Below are 18,496 nucleotides of genomic sequence, written 5' to 3' on the forward strand. Positions count from 1 at the left end.
TCTACCTCACAAATCTGGTAACAGCAGAGGATGCTCAAACCAAGCGCTTGAGAGACAGGCTTACGGGGGAGAATGCTAAGGGAATGGTCTTTGTAACGGGAACAGAATGTTCTCCTCTTGTTATGACTAACCGTATGAAATGAAATCTTTGTCTGTGGCAGAAGTAGGTGGCAGGTAATAATTTCTATACATCAGATGTGCTGATGCTAATGAGAGGTTCAACAGCATTTTTGTATGTGTGTTTAGATGTGCAGCGGTTTTGTACATCTTTGGGGCATTAAGCAGATCCATTGCAAACAAACACAAAACTGACCCTTTGCAAACAACAGCAAAATTGTTGCTGTTAAGAGGAGAAACCATGTGATACAGCTGGCATTCCTTTAGAGCCTGCTCAGAGGATCTGCCTGGATTCATCCAAATGTTCCCACATGCACATTAATGCATAAACCTTGCACTTTTATTACTACATTTCTGTGTCCTCACCATCCCAGGCTGCACGTGGGCTTGGGCTCCCATACATCCAGGCACACTCCCTTGACCCAGAGCATGTGACGTAGCACCCAGGCACTAGACTCAATGTTTTCATAGCAAGGGAGTAAACATTGTCATTGTTTGAGTCCTAACTACATCAGAAATCCCTAATATCGTTAATCTGGGGATCTGCAAGTGCTTTTTTCAATACTGTGCTATTATATCAACACTGTGAAGTTCCAGCTGGACAAACAGTTTACTCCAACACAAAATGTTTCTGAACCAAAGTAATTTTCAGTGCTTAGCAATGCCTGGGCTTGGAAAGGACCACCAGCACAACACAAGGTAGTTACTGAGATGCCAGCCCTTGTCATCAGTCCCATTTAACCACAGTTCCAACACTGGGGTTCAACCCAGTAAATTGCTGTTAATCTAAACGTATCAAGTGTGCCTCTTCCAGAACTTAGCACTTTTGTAAGAGCATTCACTTGGATACCCTGCATGTTGGCAGGCCTCAAGCTTTGTCCTGGAGTCGAGCAATGCTGGCAGCCATTGCAGACTGTTGTAGTACAAACTGAGTCTGGGATGGGTTTCTGAGCAGAAAGAGGACCTGAGCCAGATACTGTTCCTCCTTAGCCTCACAGAAATTTAACTCCTGGCTGTCTCAGTGACAACATCATGATTTGGTCAAGAACTGGCACTGTGAACACCATGGATCTTTAAGCCTAGAGAACTGGGCTTGGCAATGCAAATGGTGGCTGGACTGTGCAGTGGAAACCAAGGCTGGACACTGGGAGAAGCCTGTGGTGACAGACTTGTGTGAGGAAGCCATGGAATCTCCATTGCTGAAGATTTCAAGTGCAGGTAGGGCAAGCATTAACAGGGGTGTCATCAGTACAAATAGTCTTGTCTTGGGGCAGACCTCTTCTAGGACTGTGAGTCAAGGACTTTATTGCTCTGACAGGATGCTAAAAACACAGCGTGACAGCCCTGAAATGGCAATGAAGCCAGCTGAGACATACAGCGGCATGATTTAACATGTGAGGAGAGAGGGACAAGGCAGAGCAGAAAGAATGTTTTCTTCTTTTGGTTTTCTTTCTCTTGGGGATAACAAATGAAAGCAAAATACCTTGGCACTGAGACATGGAAAGCTCTCACCTCTCAATGGACTTGCAGACACTGCTTTCAGTCTTGCTGCTCGCATCGGCCGCCTTGCTAGCTGTCATCATGTCAGCACACAGCCGGGCAGCAGTTCACCTGCAGACAGACACAAGGAAGAGGCATTGCTCTGTGCTCAGCATCCTTCTCGCTTCTGCAAACACACACATGCATGTTTCTTCCTGAAATCCAGGAGAATGAGAGAAGCAAAATAAGGCAACTCCGAGAGGACAGCCTCAGTCTCATCACCTGTAAAATGGGAAGAGGGGTGATAGTACCACCCTTTAGAAACCCAAGAAAGTGTTTACAGGTTTTGATGACAAAAACGATCTTTGCCTCAGTATCAACTGCTCTACCGTGATCTGAATATGCAACATATTTTATGAATGCTTATTATTGTCAAATTCTCAAAAGATTTAGATTTTTTTCCTCACAGAAGACTAAAACAAAAATGATTTTAATAAGCACAGTGTTAAGGCCACACGACCTAAGCAGTTAGTGCTCCTGCAGTCGTCACAACGTCCAGGCAACAAGGCAACAGATTGGCAGAGAAAACGTTTTATGCTGACCAGACATTGCACTGAAGCAACTGGTTACCTGACACTATTCTCTTTGTGGGTCACGTCAGGCTGCTAATGACCTGCTTTCAGAGGACAGCAGCTTGTGGGGCAAGATAAATCGGTCACAAAAATGAGTCGTTCTGTTTGCCTCATGATTTCTAGTATTCATGGAGCAAGTCCATCCCTCTTTTTCCTCTGCATACTGCTGCTACATGGTCAATACAACAGGCTCCTTCCTCTTTTTATTGCCCCACAATACTCTTACTCCGTAGAAAAGAGGGCTGGTACTCTGCAGCACCATCTTCTTACTTCTCTAGGTAGTCTGCCTGCTCTGCAGCGTTTCCATGACAAGGAGGGGCTCACCATATAACACGCGCCACTTGGAAAATCTGAAGCCTCTCAAATCTATCCACTCAGCTGCTCTGCCAGATGCTACTCCGCCTTGCCCAGTGTTTGGCAACAAGATTGAGTGCCCTGGGAAGTTTAGTAGGTTCTTGTAGTTAAAAAAAAAAAAATAAAAATCATACCAAAACACTGAAGAACAAAAGAATCTCTCATTTCCACTGTTCAATTACTTTGGGCAGAGAGAAAGAATAAAAAAAATCTGTCTTGTTTGTTTCCAGTTTTCTCTCCCTCCTTTCATCCCCCACTGGCAATGCTCCTAAGACGAGGAGTGAACTCTGGGTCAACTCAGTGTGTACACATGCAGGGCAGTTCATGGCTAACCATTCAGCAGGCTCTCTCTCCCCAGACAATAAGCCCCCTTGGCTTCTCTTCCTCATTAGTAAGTGGAACAAACGCCCGTTTCACTTCTAGACACAGAGCAGCCTTGCAAAATTGTCAAGAAAATTTACCAGCCCGAGGAACAAAATCTGTTCATCCATCCATTAACTGTTATGGACTGAGGATAATGAAAAACTAATGACCGCTCGTGTCCCCGTCCAAAGGATGACTCACCCAGGCAACCAGAGCACATTCCCGCAAAGCGGCAACAGAGGTTGTTTTGCACTTGGCTTACACCTTCCTCGGAGCAGGGATGGTCTTTACTTGAATAAGTAAAGACTAAACTGTGCTGCACAGCAGGGGCAGTGAGTTGTGCACCTCGGCACTGCCCTCAGTGGTAAGAAATCTGACAGCAGCAGGAGTCGACATACACACGGCCGCTCTCATGCCGTCACCACACCGAGCTTTTGCTTGTGCTGAGCTCCTCTCCCTTGGTAAGACCACGTAACTTCTGATCCAGAAACTCCACCTCTCAGCCTTCACCTACAGCCCCCGAACAGAGCCTGGCCTGAAAACCCCCACGCGGCTATGAGCAAACGCGTGCTGCTGTACTTGCGGGCCGGGCCCGCAGCCGTTCCCAGAGCCTGACAGGAGGAAGCTGGGACAGCAGGGATGGCGAACCACCTCCAGCAGGGAAACAAAGGGTACAACTTCTCTGCCCAGGTCTGGCTCCACAAGGCACCCTGAGCTAACACGACTGCGCGCTGCTAAGGGCAAGGGGAGCTCCTGTTCCTCCCGTCTGCCCACAGCTCTGCTCTGATCCATCACACCACCCTGACTGCGTGCTGCCTCTTTGGAGCCCCTTGGTGACCTGCTTTAACTAAACGACCAATTTAGTTGAAGCAGCTCACGGACAGGATCCAACACACCTGACCTGGTACAAGGGAGGAGATGGGGGTGTGTGGACAGGAGAGAAAGAGGGAGGACAGTGGGGAAGAGAGAGCAGCTAGAAGCTCAGAAGTGTTACCTGCTTTCCTGCCCCATGGGCAGTGTGACCAGGGGACTGAAACTGCCTAGAGGAACGCAGGCTGGGCTGAGTCCAGCCTGCAGACGACCTGAGAAGGACAGATGTACACCAAGCAGGTCCTTTTTGACCTACTGCAGCTTTCTGCACGAGCCACACACGAACTCTCTGCTACGCAACATGAAGCAGAGCCGAGCCCAGAGCCACCGCTCCTGGCACGTACACCCGGAGCAGCAGGGCCGTAAAAGGGGAGAGAAGATGCCAAGCCCCATTTGAGGAGCCCCACCACTGCAATTTACTCTGTAATCCCTGCCATTGTCTGGGGGAACAAAGCAGTCATCTGATACCGTTTCAAAATTAAACTGGGAAAGGAAGGACAGGGGAGGAGGCGGGAGGGAAGAGGGAGGGGAGGGAGCTCTCGAACCTGCTGGCGGGGCTCTGGGAAGGATGTGAAGTCTCCCAGCAGAAGCCTCTCCTCGCACCCGGCCTCACGATTCCCAGGGCCATGTGATAGGGGCTTCCTGCCACCGAGCAGAGCGAGACCTACCCCGACCTCTCTCTTCCAAACAGAGTTCCTGCCTGCTTTGTGTTTGCAGAGAGGCGTTTGTTTACTGATCTATCATTGGCATGCAGGAAGCAGCCTTGAAATGAGCTGTAATCATCTGTCTCCAGCAATAGCTGTTTGACTTTCTGCTAATTTAAGTTTTCCTCCCACCCCCCCAGATGCCCTCTTCCCCACTTCCGATCGAAAGGCCGCCGGGAGTACGCACATCTGGTTCAGGGCACCGGACACTGCGCGATGTTTCCAAAGCTACTGGTGGATAAAACAGAGGCGCCGACAGTAGGCACGCTCCTAGATCCAGAGGACTGAGGGGTCTGCTAGAGGGCTATGAGAGAAACTTCTTCAGGGTGATAGAGAAACCAGCTTTGCCCGCTACCCAAATGAACTTGGTACAGCCACCAGCGATGACAAAAGCCAGGGGAGCACCAAATATCCTGCAGCTTATACCACCAAAAATGTATACGGCCAGGTCACCCAGGCAGACTTGTCTCCAATAAGGTCAGGAGATGATCATGATGAGCCTTCCAGGCCACCCTTCTTTGCTATTTCATTTGTGGGGAATGAAACAAGTGTACCTCAATGGGATTGTGGTTTGGGGGTGGGTATTACCCTTGCTGTGCACTGGAGGCCACGTCTCAAGATCTTCTTTGCTTCGGTTACACTGCACCTCGCACAGAAATGGGATCCAAGTCTATAACTGGGATCCCAGCCACCACGGTGGTGCATACAAACAATGAGGCTTCACATCACCAGAAGCGACCCGCAGCTGGTCAGACTCTCGTCCAAGAAGAATAAAGCCATGCTGCGCTTAAAGCCCACGCACACTTTCTTCTCCTTGGTGCTCACAGAAATATTCTCTCCAGTTACTTTCACAAATTTTGCATTCGAGCCAGTAAATCAGGGCTGCCAGACAAAGCCTGCAAGCAACACTTCTCAACTCCGGTGCTTTACAGAACAAAGGACGCAACATACATGGAGAAACAATGCAACAACAATATATAACGTATATACATAAAGAACAGGAAGGATGCCAAGAAGACAAAACACTAACAGGAAAATCGTGAGTAAGGCTACGCCAAGAGTTAAAGCCTTACACGCCCCCTCCCCCAGCCCTTACTTTGTTTGGAGCCTATTTCCCTTTGGGGGAAGGAGAAAGCATGGAGTCGCGCGCTGGTGCACGAACACAGGCACGCAGGGCCGCGGCGTGGGCCCCGCACACGGTCCCAGCACCAGGCAGCATCTCTGGGCCGTGCACGGGCCCATGCGAAGCCCCTGGAAGCAGCTCAGCCTCTGGGGGGAGAAGGGAGGGCATTGCCCCAGCAGACACAGGACCCAGAAGCAGCCTCCGTTCTTGAGCTGAGATGTTTGCAGTGGGGGAGTCGCTGCCTCAAGGTGCCCACCACACACCCTGCAGCAAGGCAAGGCCAGCCAGCACTAACCTGGCTGTCTCACGCCCCTGCGTGGTCCTCATGCTCCCCTGCCACAGCTCCTAACTGATCCGCTGAGATCAGTTGTGACAACGTCCTGAGAGAAGTGCTCTAGGTGACCCTGCTCGAGCAAGGGATTGGACTTGGCTATCTCCAGAGGTGTTTTCCCACCTCAGCTACACAGCCATCCTGTGCTGGGCACGGTTAGTTTGAGGCAAGGTGAGCTGTCACCTCTTCGCAGGCACTGCTGTCCTGGCCATGCAAGTCTCTCGTGTGGGCCATGGAGACTGAAGACACCAGCAGCAGGATCGTTCAGTTCATCACACACATGATGGGATCCTAACTGCGGGCTGCTAAGCCCAAGCCATTTATTGAAGGGGAAAAAAAAAAAATGAAAAGGAAAAGTTGGATAAACTTACATAAATATAAACATGAAGGGCCAATGACTGAAAAGTGATATGTTCCTATGGTACATTTTGGAGTACATTTTAGCGCTGGATCCCACACAGTCTCCTTCCCCTCTTGCCCCACTCTGCTCCCTTTGATCTGTGATATCTTACCACAGTGCTTACAAGGGGCTCAGGAGAATCCCATGTGTCAAAACAAACTGTATTTTCGAAAAACCCAAATGGAATCAAAGTACCACAACCTCTCTCTTGTGCCTGCACCCCCATGTCATAGGAACAACGCTGCAATTCAAGGAATGCAGAAGCTGACAGTGTCAGCATTCGGGCTGCCTGCAGGAAAGCTGCTGTGTTATGGTATTTCCTTAATTTTATCATACAATTCATTCCACTGATCTTCTTGCTCTCTAAGCCCACAGAGCAAATTGCCTGCTTGTATGTCACTAACCTGATTCAGTGGATTGCTACAGTTAAAGGGACCGTCCTGCTCCTCCCTTGGCGACCAGAAATGTCATCTCCTCCCTGTCCTTGGCAAAGGACATGCCTGATCAGATCAATAGTTGCTACTGACTAAGGATGCATTGAGGAAAGGAGGCAGAGAAGAGATCCCACCACTCCCTAGGGCTACCTGAAAGGAGGCTGCAACAGGGAGGTGTCAGCCTCTTTTCTCAGGTGATCAGTGACAGGACGCGAAGAAATGGCCTCAAAATGCACCAAGGGAGGTTTAGACTGGATATCAGGAAGAATTTCTTCGTGGAAAGGGTGGTTAGACATTGGAACAGGCTGCTCAGGGAAGTGGTGGAGTATCCATTCCTGGAGATATTTAAGAGACATGGATGTGGAGCTTAGGGACATGGCTTAGTGTTGTTACTGGTAGCATTAGGCTGATGATTGGACCTGATGGCCTTTCCAACCCAAACGATTCTATGATTCCATATTCCTTCCCTCTCGCTCCTCACAATTAGTCACAATGCTTGTAAAGCCCTTGCTGAGCTAGTTCAACTCAGTAATGCAAAGAAATTCAAGTGGGAAGAAAATGAAGTCTTCTGCTCAGGTAGTGACATCAGTCGCCTGTCATGGAAAACCTGATGAGCACTGAAGCACTTGGAAAGGAAGGGATGAAACCACCTTGCTGGGACAGATACACCAAATATTATGCTTTCTCCTCACTTCAAGGATACTTATTGTTTAATATATAAGGGTATAAATGGCAAACTGTTGCACAGATCATAGTCAAAACTATAATTTGTAGTTAGCTCAGAGAGAAGTAAGACCTGGTATTTCAGACTGCTACAATTACAACCCCCAGGACAGGGAACACACAGCTGCCTGGCAAAAACTCCTCGGTAAGGGTTTGTCTGACACTGTGTTGAGCCTGGGAAGGTCAGGTGAGGAGGTTTCTCAGCCACTTCTCCTCACTGCATGCTGAATTTAGCAAGGAGTCCCTGCAGGCACCAGTTTCACTCATTACATTACCCTGGTTCACCTTCAGAGCCAGCCCCTCCTGCTGTGCTGAACGAGGCTGCAGATGTGTCCAAGGACTGCTGTGAACGCCAACAAGTGCTGTGAAAGCCGGAGCGCTGAAGCCTCTGAGGGCCCAACTACAACTGCTCAGACAACTGCAAATGTGGCACTTCTTACTCCCTGAGTGCTCAGCTTCACACGGACAGAAACTGCCTTCAGAGACTGCAAACGAGCTTTCAACTTCGGGTTTCTCTGTTTTAAAGGATGAGGAAAAAAAAAAACACAAGAAAAACACTGAAGGCCCGTGGTATGGCATCAGAACAGCACTGACATTACCTGTTACTGAGCTACCAAAACAGGTGGATGCTCTGGCCCACACAGCCCTCTGTCACTTGAGGCAGTAGAAGAGCTGGTGACAACAGCAGCTCCAGGAAGATGGTGGGACGGACACTGCCAGGGGGTTCGTATGTACATACAGGGAGCTTCAGGAATCCCAGGCTTTGTTCCAGGCTTTGGTTGGAAGCAGCTATGGAGGACACTCCATTATCATGGGCACCCTGAGCTAGTGGGAAGCATCCCTGCCCATGGCAGGGAGGCTGGAACTAGGTGATCTTTAAGGTCCCTTCCAAGCCAAACCATTCTGTGATTCCATGATTCTTTCATTAAGCATCACTCCATCTTCCAAAAATCTTCTCTGGTCTGCCCCCACCTCAGTCTTCTCACCTCCTCCTGCTAGGCCCTTGTTCCACACCATCTTCCTCACCTACTCAACACCAGTCTCTGCTCCCTGGCTGTGCTCTTGCTCACACAGCCCTGGTTTAACTCTCTGAGGTCGCTACCCAAGCCTCAGGTTCTGCTAATCTCATGTTCACCCCACTTGCTATCAGTTGTCTCAGCCAGGCCCTATCTGCTCCTCCCCATTCCCATTTCCCCATGACTAGTTCCCTATATTCCTCTCTTTACAGGCTTGTCTGCTTAAATGCCTAGCCAGCCCTTCTGTATTCGTTCGTCCAAATACCCTCCCTCCATCTCGAGGACTTTCTGCAATGGATCCCAGCTGCAGCCCTGCCCCAGTTTCCCTCGCCCACCCCCAGTCCCAGGAGGCCTCTACCACTCATTGGACCTTAAAAGCTGCTTCCCTTACAGCCTCCAGATTTATTTTTACCCGCCCCCAGGCCTCAGCTCACCAAAACAAAGGTACCTGACATCAGATTCGCTTCAACACTTCCTTTTTGCTCACCTAAATTTACAGGGCAAAATTTGAGGAGCCTGCATGTTTTTCCCAGGCTTTAGATCCTCTACAGCTCTCTCCTGGCTACCAAACATCCCAAACTCCTGGACGCAGCTTCTGCACGTGCACAGTGCTTGTCTGAGGCAATGCCTGCCCTACACAGACCATCTGCACCTACGCCTTCAAGACACTGCACTCGCCTGATACATGCATTTCCACTGGCAATACCCTGAGCAGGTCCCGTACTCTGCCCTCACTGCATACCCACACATGCACAGTGCAGCATGTACTTCTTCAGAAGTAGAACGATGACACTTTTTTGCCCAAATCATTGGCCTTGACTGGTATCAAGGCTCTTTTCTTTCCTTCCTAGCCCAGTCTTCACCTCTTCTGGATACAAGTAAAATAAGTAGTTTCCAACTCTTTTCTGCTATAGTCCCAGAGGGACCATTGGTGGTGCAGGAGAAACAAGCTCCTGCTACTCTAGTCCACCATTCTAGGGCTAGAATTTACAGGAAAGTCCTACTAAACCCCAGAAATGTATTTTGTACCTTTGTTTAGGAGGCCAACCTTTGCCTCTGTACTGCAGACACCATGTATGATGCATTCCCATACAACTCCCAGGCTGGGGCTTTATTACAGGACCAGTCCATCAACCTGACCTGCAGAGTCCTATCACTAAACCATGTCCCTCAGTGCCACGAGTGCAAGCTGAAATCTTCTTCCCACAGAGCCTTGGAAAAGTTAAGTTGGAGATGACACAGGAATGGCAAAGGATGCACTCTTGATCCAAACGGTATCCCCCACCAACAGATAACATTTCTGTTCCAAAGCATAAGATTAGTCATAGCAAAAGAAAAGCCCGGTGTACTTTTTAAAGTAGGGGAAACAGCACATTTTTCTTCCTAGCTTCACTCCCTGCAACAGCTGAAACATTTTGGCTGAAGGCTTTCAAAAGTAATTCAGCCAGAGGCAAAGACTCAGCAGGGAAAACTGCAGACTGAAACAAAAAAAAAATTGATCTGAAGACAGAAATTGAAAACAGTCTTACAATACAAATTGTGTTGTGTTAAAGGTGGGGCTAGTTGCACCCACTATTATTAAGCTAGTTCCACATTTCCCATTGTCTTATTTTCCCTTTGTTCCTCCCCCTAAACACATAACAAACAGAAGAAAAGCTCAACAGCTCAAAGGGATTCAACATCCCTCCAGCTTCCTTCAGACAACCACACCCTCAGCTCGAAACACAGCATTTCCAGGGTTAGTGGTAGGATGCGACATGACCGTGTCAAGCAAAACAGCAACACTCTTTCTAATTCATTGTTCACAAGCTTACATTTAATCAAGCCTTTCATGTATAGAAGGTAAATACTGTTATTCCTCCTGGTGGCAAGTATGGTTTGTGTTACTGCTTGGAGACACGATGCATTTCCACTCTTACAGGTAGGTTTCCTTTACATGTGAAGGAAGGGAAAGATTCAGTATTTCCCAATCTGGCTGCTAAAATGAATTCTAATTACAATGTTTAGTGGAATTACACTAAACAGCTCTCCTGTGCCAGTTCTTGGCAATACCAGGTCATCTCTGCGTGTTTCAGATCTTGCATGAGCGCATGTGCGCGCATGGTGGGACTGCTCAGCACCTCTCCAGGTGGGATAATACTTACTTTTGCTTTACAGCCTAATACATGAAAATTCAGGTACTCTAAATCAAGGCTGAATAAGACATTAGTGGTGAATCTGGTGTTCCTGAAGCAAACACGAGCTTGCTGGTGACATCAGTGGAGCCAGCATTTCATACCTGTTTTCTTTGGCTTTGGAATTCCCCACATACAAGACAACTGCAGTCAATATGGAATAAAACAACAGAAATATGGACCAGATTTACACAAGCAGACATGTGCCAGCAGAACGGTCCATCAGCCACACGGAGAGGCAGGATTCCTAACAGATGCAGCGGAACTGGCTTAAATCTCCAACAGAGATGAAACCATATTGGCAAATAAGCATTTCTACCAGTGTAGCCGATTGGTGTAGCTACTTTAATTCCTTTGATAGGAATGCTACAAATGGTACAAATACACCAGTCCTACTATGACAGTAAATCACTTCTAGTGTAAAAAGAATTGGAAAGAATTCAGTTATTACTACGCTTATAAGAAACTCAAACATTTGACAGCATAGGAAACAACCTGCCACTAAAATACAGTGTTCAGACCATGAACCACACTGGAATTAATTTTCGATGTGGTGAGATAACCTGTGCTATTCTAGCACAAAGGAGACCCAAAGAGGTCCTTTCGAGGAGCAACTCTGCAAAGAGTTTCCTGGCAGGAAGACAAATCCTCTCACATCGAGAAAGGAAATGAGAGCATTACAATGAAGAGCCTAAACTTCTTCCAAAATAAGTTATCACTGGGGAAGATAAACTGAGCCTCAGCAAATCTCTCCTGCGGTGGCCTTCACCCTGCAGGATGCTGACTCCTTCCCCCCAAGGACTTAGCACATGGCTTCCTGAGGTGTCCCTCACCTCACCCTTGGGGCACCATTTCTAGTGCCCCGGTAGCTGCCTGCCCTGAGACCTTCCCGCAGCAGCGCCAAGCCCACAGCCTGCCGCCGCTGAGCGCAGGCAAAGAGCTGCCTGCAGACTGCTTCTCGCTTCTCACTGTCCCACCTACCTCAGGCACTGCAAGTACAGGCCCTGCTCAGTGCAGATCCCATGTCCTACACTGCAATGTCCCAAGCGTGCGGCAGCGCACGCCGCCCCCTCACTCGGCCTACCTCAGCGGGGACCAGGGCCAGGCAGCACACAACCCGCCAAAGACTGACCCGTCACGAGGAGGAAACCTGCACAGCCCCGAAAAACCCCACCAAACCGTCCCACCTCTGCAGAGAGGGCCTGCATTTATTTATTTTTCCAGGAGAAAAGCTGCCCTGTGTGTGCGTGTGTTTGTCAGGACAATAGGAAAAACGACCCTGTGGCGGAGCTGCCAGGAAACAGTCGGCCATCTGCCCGTGCGGAGAGCAGTTTTTCCTCTTCTTTTGTACTGAAAGGAATGTAGCCGAGAGCCGCCATCCCCATCCGCCCCGCGCTAGGGAGGAAATCTGAGCGCCTGGGCTCTGCCAGGGAGAGGAAGCGGGGGGAGGGAGCCGGCCCGGTCCGTGCGGTTGCGTGGGTCACTGCGCTCCCGGCCAACAGAGCGGGGAAAAGCCTAACACAAAACCCCAAACCCTGGGGAAAGCAGATCTCCCTCCTTGGCCCTTTCACTCTCACATGTGGTTCGCTATTCCCTCCCTCACTGGCCGCGGAGGCGATGCCGAGTGAAGGAGCCGCTGAAGGGCTTCGGCAGAAGAGTGCGCCATGAGGGCAGCAGCCCAGGAAGCATGAGGGTTTCCCCCTGCACTGATGGTGGCACCCCCGGACGAGAAAGCAAAACAGAGAGAGAATGAACTCGCCTCGCCGTGTTGCTCAGACACCATGCTGATCCTGGAACAGAGCCCTTCAGGAGCTGGGCGTTTAGCAAGTTGAGCACAGAATGGCTTAGGGACGGACCTGAGCTCTTTGGTACCTCGACGCCCAGGGCGAGGGCAGAGCCTAAGCGGCAAGTCTGCTGCTTCTGATTACCCATACATTTTCCCCCCACAGGCTTTGAGCTTCAGACTATAAAACCAGACTATGCAAGAGGAGGGAAAAAGATACAATCTTCTCCTGGTACTGCCAGACTGAAATGCTGGCAAGGCACCACAACAGCTCGGTGGCACAATCTTCTGTCACCTTGGTGGCAGAAAAAACATAAGAAACAGGACAAGCAAAATTTTCAGAAGTGACTAAGTAAGGTTAAGACTCTTCTTCAAAGCCAATTGCTTGCACTTACATACCTGGAAAGCTCTGGCACTGAGCAGGCACACCTACGCAGCCAGGTGCCAGATGCAGCTGGCAGAACTTGCCGACATGGGAGATGTCTGAGATAACAGGTCCCAGTCCTGAAAAAGGCTCTCCCAGAAGAACCACTAGGTCAGACGTGGTCCGAAGAGCTTCCTCAGGCCCTGGCAGCTCAGCAGATGGACAGATCGACCCAGTGACTCTCTGCATTTGAGCGTGTCCAAGGGAGATTTGGACTGCCACCTGTGTGTCCCTGTCCCTTTCAAAAATGAGGTTCAGGTTCCCCCACTAATGACTTTGTGAACACGTTACTTGCTGTAAAACAAAACCATTGGTGTAGCACAGGGCACGATCTGAGGCCACTTTGGATGCGTCTCTCTCAGGCTGAACGAGAGACGAAGTGCCCAAGTGGAAACAAGGAAGAGATCTGATCTAATGAAAAGCTTTTTTCACCGAGAGCACACGAAGGCACTAGAACAGCACTGCAGTCTGCATCTCTGGAGTTTTCTAAGGCCCAGACTGAGAAACATGGTCTGAGCTCAGACATGAGCCTGCCCCAAACACGAGGCTGGCATACAGATCTCCTGCAATCCCTTCCAACCTGGACTACCCTACAATAATCTGTCATGAATTACAGAAAAGTAGAGAATTCACTCTCGTGTTCTCTGTGAAAAATAAAACAACAAAAATAACTGCAAACCCCACTCCCTTTAAATACCCCTTTACTAGGTGCCTCTCCTTCCCCAAGAGGTTATTTTTTGCCTTTCATCTCTTAAAAGCTCTACAACCAACCAGCAAGTAAGCAGTAAAAAACGGCTGCTAAAACAAGATACAAAATGATGTTGTTCCTAGCATATTTGTACAGTCTTTAATCCCCAGTGATTCAGTAGTGCCTAATAAACTTCAACAGTGCAGTGAAAGGTATTAGGGAGGCCATGTAACCACCAGTAAAACTGCCTTGGAAAATACTGATGAGTGGTGTAAATTTTCACTACCGTATTAGAAAAAGAAAATATTTTCTTCCCAAATTCATTCCAATTTCAGACACATGAGGGTTCAGTGTTTTTTTTTTTTTAAAGCTTTAAGTTATCTCATGACTACATTAAATCAATCAAGTAAACAAACAACAACAACAAAAAACACTGAAAAATACTGAAAGCATCTACTTGGGAAATCTCTTTTCTTTTTTTTTTCTTTTTCTTTTTTTTTTTTTTTTCCTGAAGCATTTCTTTGGGTTTCTCATGGCAGGAAACCTAGAAACTGGAGATTTACCAGAGGCACATATTGTTACTGCTCTCCTCGAAGGGATGTGCTAAAGGCAATACACGCTCCAGAGGACTTTGATTTCCATTGTTTACTTTCTTTCACATACATCGCACTGTTTGATAAGGGAGCAGAAGCAGGGAATCCATGTATAATTTCCTCCACTGAGCCCTTATCTCACGACCAAAGCAGAGCTATTCTTACAGAAGCTTCCAACGCAGAGAAAGTGCATCCAAGTTTTGTATTCCAGGGTAACCACAAGGGCATACTCCACCCAAGATGTTTGAATGTTGTCCTGGCCGGGGCCCCAATACTGTTTATTGTGCACAGGAAAGGCTCATTACTACAAAGCAGCCAGCACTGAATGCATTGCACAAGGGCGCATTTTACAGGACCCAAAACAAAATCTCAAAGTAGGAGTCTTCCGGAGTCAAACCCTTTGCGGAAGCCCCTATCCCCTGCACAATTCAACAAACATCATTGTCTTTCATCTTCAGACTCATAAACATCTGCTGCTCCAGTCCAACGTGAGGTGAAATCCTAGCCCTACTGAAGGTATCGATGCAAAGCCAGCGTGGCACAGCTTCGACTTCACCCAACCCTCTTCACCAGAGCCACCTTCTTTGTACAAAGGTAGAAGATGGACTGTGTTGCTTGAATTTTCTGTGGCTTAACATAACTGATCTCTTGATAGCAACCAGATTTTCCTTATTGAAAATAGCATGGCTACAGGCATTACTGGCAAACTAAACCTAAACTGGATCTTTTAGGGGAAATTCCCCAAACGTTTTCTTCAACTAGAAGAGGTGCAATAAGAACTTATGTAATGCTATACTTGATTTACTTCTTGGCTGGTAAGAAAAATGTTCAGCATTCGAGTAGGGGTTCTTCTTCCCATCCCTTCCACATGTAATAATTCAAACATTCACACTGGATAACATTTACTTAACAAAAATCTGCCATCTGCTCCTCCTAGTGGGTTCACTCCATTCGTATTAAAAAGAAAAATACGACAGAAGAGAAATTTCAGTGCTAAAAATAGACTAGCAAGGAGATAATTTTGTTTATACGCCTTCCCAAGCAAAATGTGTATGAGAGATGCACGGTACCGGTAAATACAATTATCGCATAAAACTAAGAATTCACACAAATCTGACCTTTGATGACAGGTAAAAATGATGACGGATAAGAAATTAGTGCTACCTCTGGTCTTAAGTTTGTCAGGAATGACTTTTGAAAATAATGTAAACTGAAATACAAGTAAGCAATTTATATGGCAAATATATTCCTGGACATCTCACAGTAACATAACATTCCGTGCAGGAATTATGGGCAGATCTGTCTCAACTAAATCTTGATGCCCATGTGTGAACTAATCCTTTAGGCTCTTTAATACTCCTGAGAGGTAATTCATGCTCCAGAAGTACTCCCTTTTCCCAAGGTAGGCACCTCACAGTCTGAATAGCACTGTAAAACTGCCTGTTCCTCTCACCTGAGCAGAAAGGGTCCAAAAACTAACTCATCTGGCCCACTCACGTATCTGAAATACAGCTGTGCAGCCTCAGCAATTCCTTGTGCATAAATCACAAACAGGTTTGAGTGTTGCTGGATGAAATAATTATTTATGGTTTCTGATCAACTGAAACCGTTTCTGCCACGTTCAATATAATTACATACAGTGTGCCCAGACAAAGAAAGATTCAAGAAATGTTTTGATGTAATCTGGAGGAATCATACAAAAGCTAGATTCTTTATTTTGAAATGACATCTCCTAGCAAAATTTAGCTAAACTTTGAAGGACTTAAGCCTTCCCTTCAAAAGCACCTGAAACATTTTGTTTAGGCTTCCCTTCCTTCCATCCGTTTTTTTTTTTGGAAGGGAAAGAGGAGGGAAGGGAAGAGATGGGGCTACCCTGCCACACGCCTCCAATTTTAGATATTTTTTATTCAACCACAAAACTGAAAAAAACACCACAAAAAGGAACAAAAGCGCCTGAACCTCACAGCCAGATCATTGCTCAGCTGAAGTTAATGGAGCACTGCCTGTTGACACCAGCGGAAGAACTGGCCTTGTTTGCCTGGTGACCTCATCCAGATCCATCTTGCTGTGCTTCATCAGCGTATCGCCAAGTTTTGCTGACACACTGAAGCAACTGCTAAAGAAAAGCTGCATTATACAATCTTCTGCTTAATTCCGCATTCAAGTATTTCATGGTAAAGCACACCAAAATCTCCTCTATTGCAAAATACTGTTCACAAGTTACAAAAGAATAAGTTATGTGTGCAACAGAAACAGCAAGACAGCCGAAATACTTAAATTCTCTGGGAAAAAAGAACGTGTTGGTGATGATCTGTTTTCAAGCTTTTCTGAAAATTTCTTTTAACTTAAAATTAATACGAAAAAAGTCAATGTAGTCCAAGATCAGGCTTGATTAAAAAAAAAAAAATCTTTACAGATTGTTAGGAGCCTAAAGTTTTTTTTTCCTTTAAATAAGCGGAAGGCTGCCTTGAGCGCGAATTAGCGGAGGGACTGGGATTATCAACATATGTGAATAGTTTGGTCTGAAGACCAGAAAAGCTGGAATTTGTATTCCTGCAGTGAATGTCAGCTGGAGTTGAAGTACTTCACCACTCCTGTAGGGCGAGTCCTGTTTCTGATAATGCTTCCAGATTCCTTTGGATGAGAAAAATAATTTTGCCCTGTGCAAGCAAATATGAAGCAAGTAGGACATTAAACAGTATATTACATGTCAATTATTAAGTTATAAGTTATTTAAAAGTAACCTCCCTCATCAAATCCTGACAATGTTTTATGAAATTTGTGGCTATTAGAGGCAATCCTGTTTTTCCTTGAAACACACCCAAAAGTGTCTTTCTCCGACTAATGGAGAAATGTAGGAATTTAACAGGTGAAACCTTTGTTTCCCACTGAATTTGTGTACACTAAAGCATCCTACAAGGAAAGTTTCCTACTGTGTGAACAAAGGGATACCGATGGGGCAAATCTTAGCGCAGACTAAGTGGCGGTATCTTTCACCAACACAAGTGCAGGACTGTTTCACGTGAGAGGTGACACCATGGCAAAACTTCAGCTTGGAGTCACTCAGAGTAATCTTGGGGGAAAGAGAAATCTGATGCAAAAAACAGTCAGTGCGTGTTGATTTCCCAGTAGGAAACCTTTCCCCGAGTTTGACATAGCTGAAAAATGGCAGCCAGCGAGATCAGGGTTTCTTACATCATCTGGAAAAAGCTCAACGCCTTACACATCTCTTTTCAGTACGCTTGCAGAATTCGGCCACAAATTGCTACACACACGGGCTAACAAGTCAAGGCAGGGAAAAACAGATTCCCAGTTACGGCCTGATCCCAAGCTCACTGAAATCATGGAAAAGATCCCATTGACTTCATAGACTGTGGGTGATGCCTCAGGCCTGGTTTTGACCAGATGCTGATTTCTGAAATGCTGCACGTGCTGGAGAAGACACCCTACTCGATTTTAGTAAGAGGTATTTACTTCCCATCGCCACTATGAGCTCTGGATAATGCCACATACCACTACGAGCTCGGGATAATCCAAGACTCAACTCTCACCTAGAAGGAAACATAAAGCCTATATTCACAGCATGCTTTGCAGCTGAAACATGTATTTTTGTTTTTATCTTCAGGGGCTTAACATTCTTAAAGAAAAAGCTCCAATAGTCGGAAAAGTCTTTGGGAATTCCTTTCTTTTTAATTTAGTAAGGTGTTGCTTGGCTGACACTGGCAAGTGAACTCATATTTATGAGGTGCCCCTACGGTGCCCTGTGAAATTCGCCATTCCCCTCCATGAAAATTGGCACTATCTATCATGAGAACATAATCCCCCAGGACAGGAGAACCAAGCCTCTTCCCCGCTCTCCTCTGCGAGCAGATGTGTGCATGTTCCCCAGCTCTGTAAGTCACGGCTGCCTTTTGGCAAGGAACCTCAGCAGCTGCACATCTGCAGAGGGGAAAAGCTTTCAGCAGAAAATACAGAGGGGGATCTTATCCTCCCCCCTGCCTGCAAAGCAAGCTCAGCATTTGTTCCTCTCCAGATGACACCCTGATGGGTTGATTTAATCACTCACAGATGCGTGCCTATTCACAGCGCTAGCAAAATACCAGGGCTGTGACTGCATCTCACCTGAGCCGCTCGCAGTAACATGGCTTGTCAGCAAGACCTTGGTAAGAAGTCTCACGGGATATTATGAAGAAAGCACTGCTCCAGGACATCACTAATATAAAATGATCCCACAGAACTCATCTGAGTGTGCGAGACCACTTGCGACTAGGAAAACACCTAAGCAGGT

General features: G+C 47.1%; 1 protein-coding gene across 3 annotated transcripts in view; it reads right to left on the reverse strand.

Moving 5' to 3' along the window:
• DENND2A (DENN domain containing 2A) overlaps nt 1–18,496 on the reverse strand; it is a 58,480-nt gene that overhangs the window by 34,496 nt on the left and 5,488 nt on the right. For 2 of the 3 annotated variants that reach the window (XM_083851973.1, XM_083851974.1), the window contains exon 2: nt 1,630–1,728. In XM_083851973.1, coding sequence (XP_083708099.1) covers nt 1,630–1,700 — 71 coding nt within the window. In that variant the 5' untranslated portion in view covers nt 1,701–1,728. Of the gene's footprint in view, nt 1–1,629; nt 1,729–4,360; nt 8,829–18,496 lie in introns of those variants that run through there. The other variant, XM_083851975.1, reaches the window with a different exon arrangement.

This window comes from Anser anser (assembly GCF_964211835.1).
Source record: "Anser anser genome assembly, chromosome: 1".
NCBI lineage: Eukaryota > Metazoa > Chordata > Aves > Anseriformes > Anatidae > Anser > Anser anser.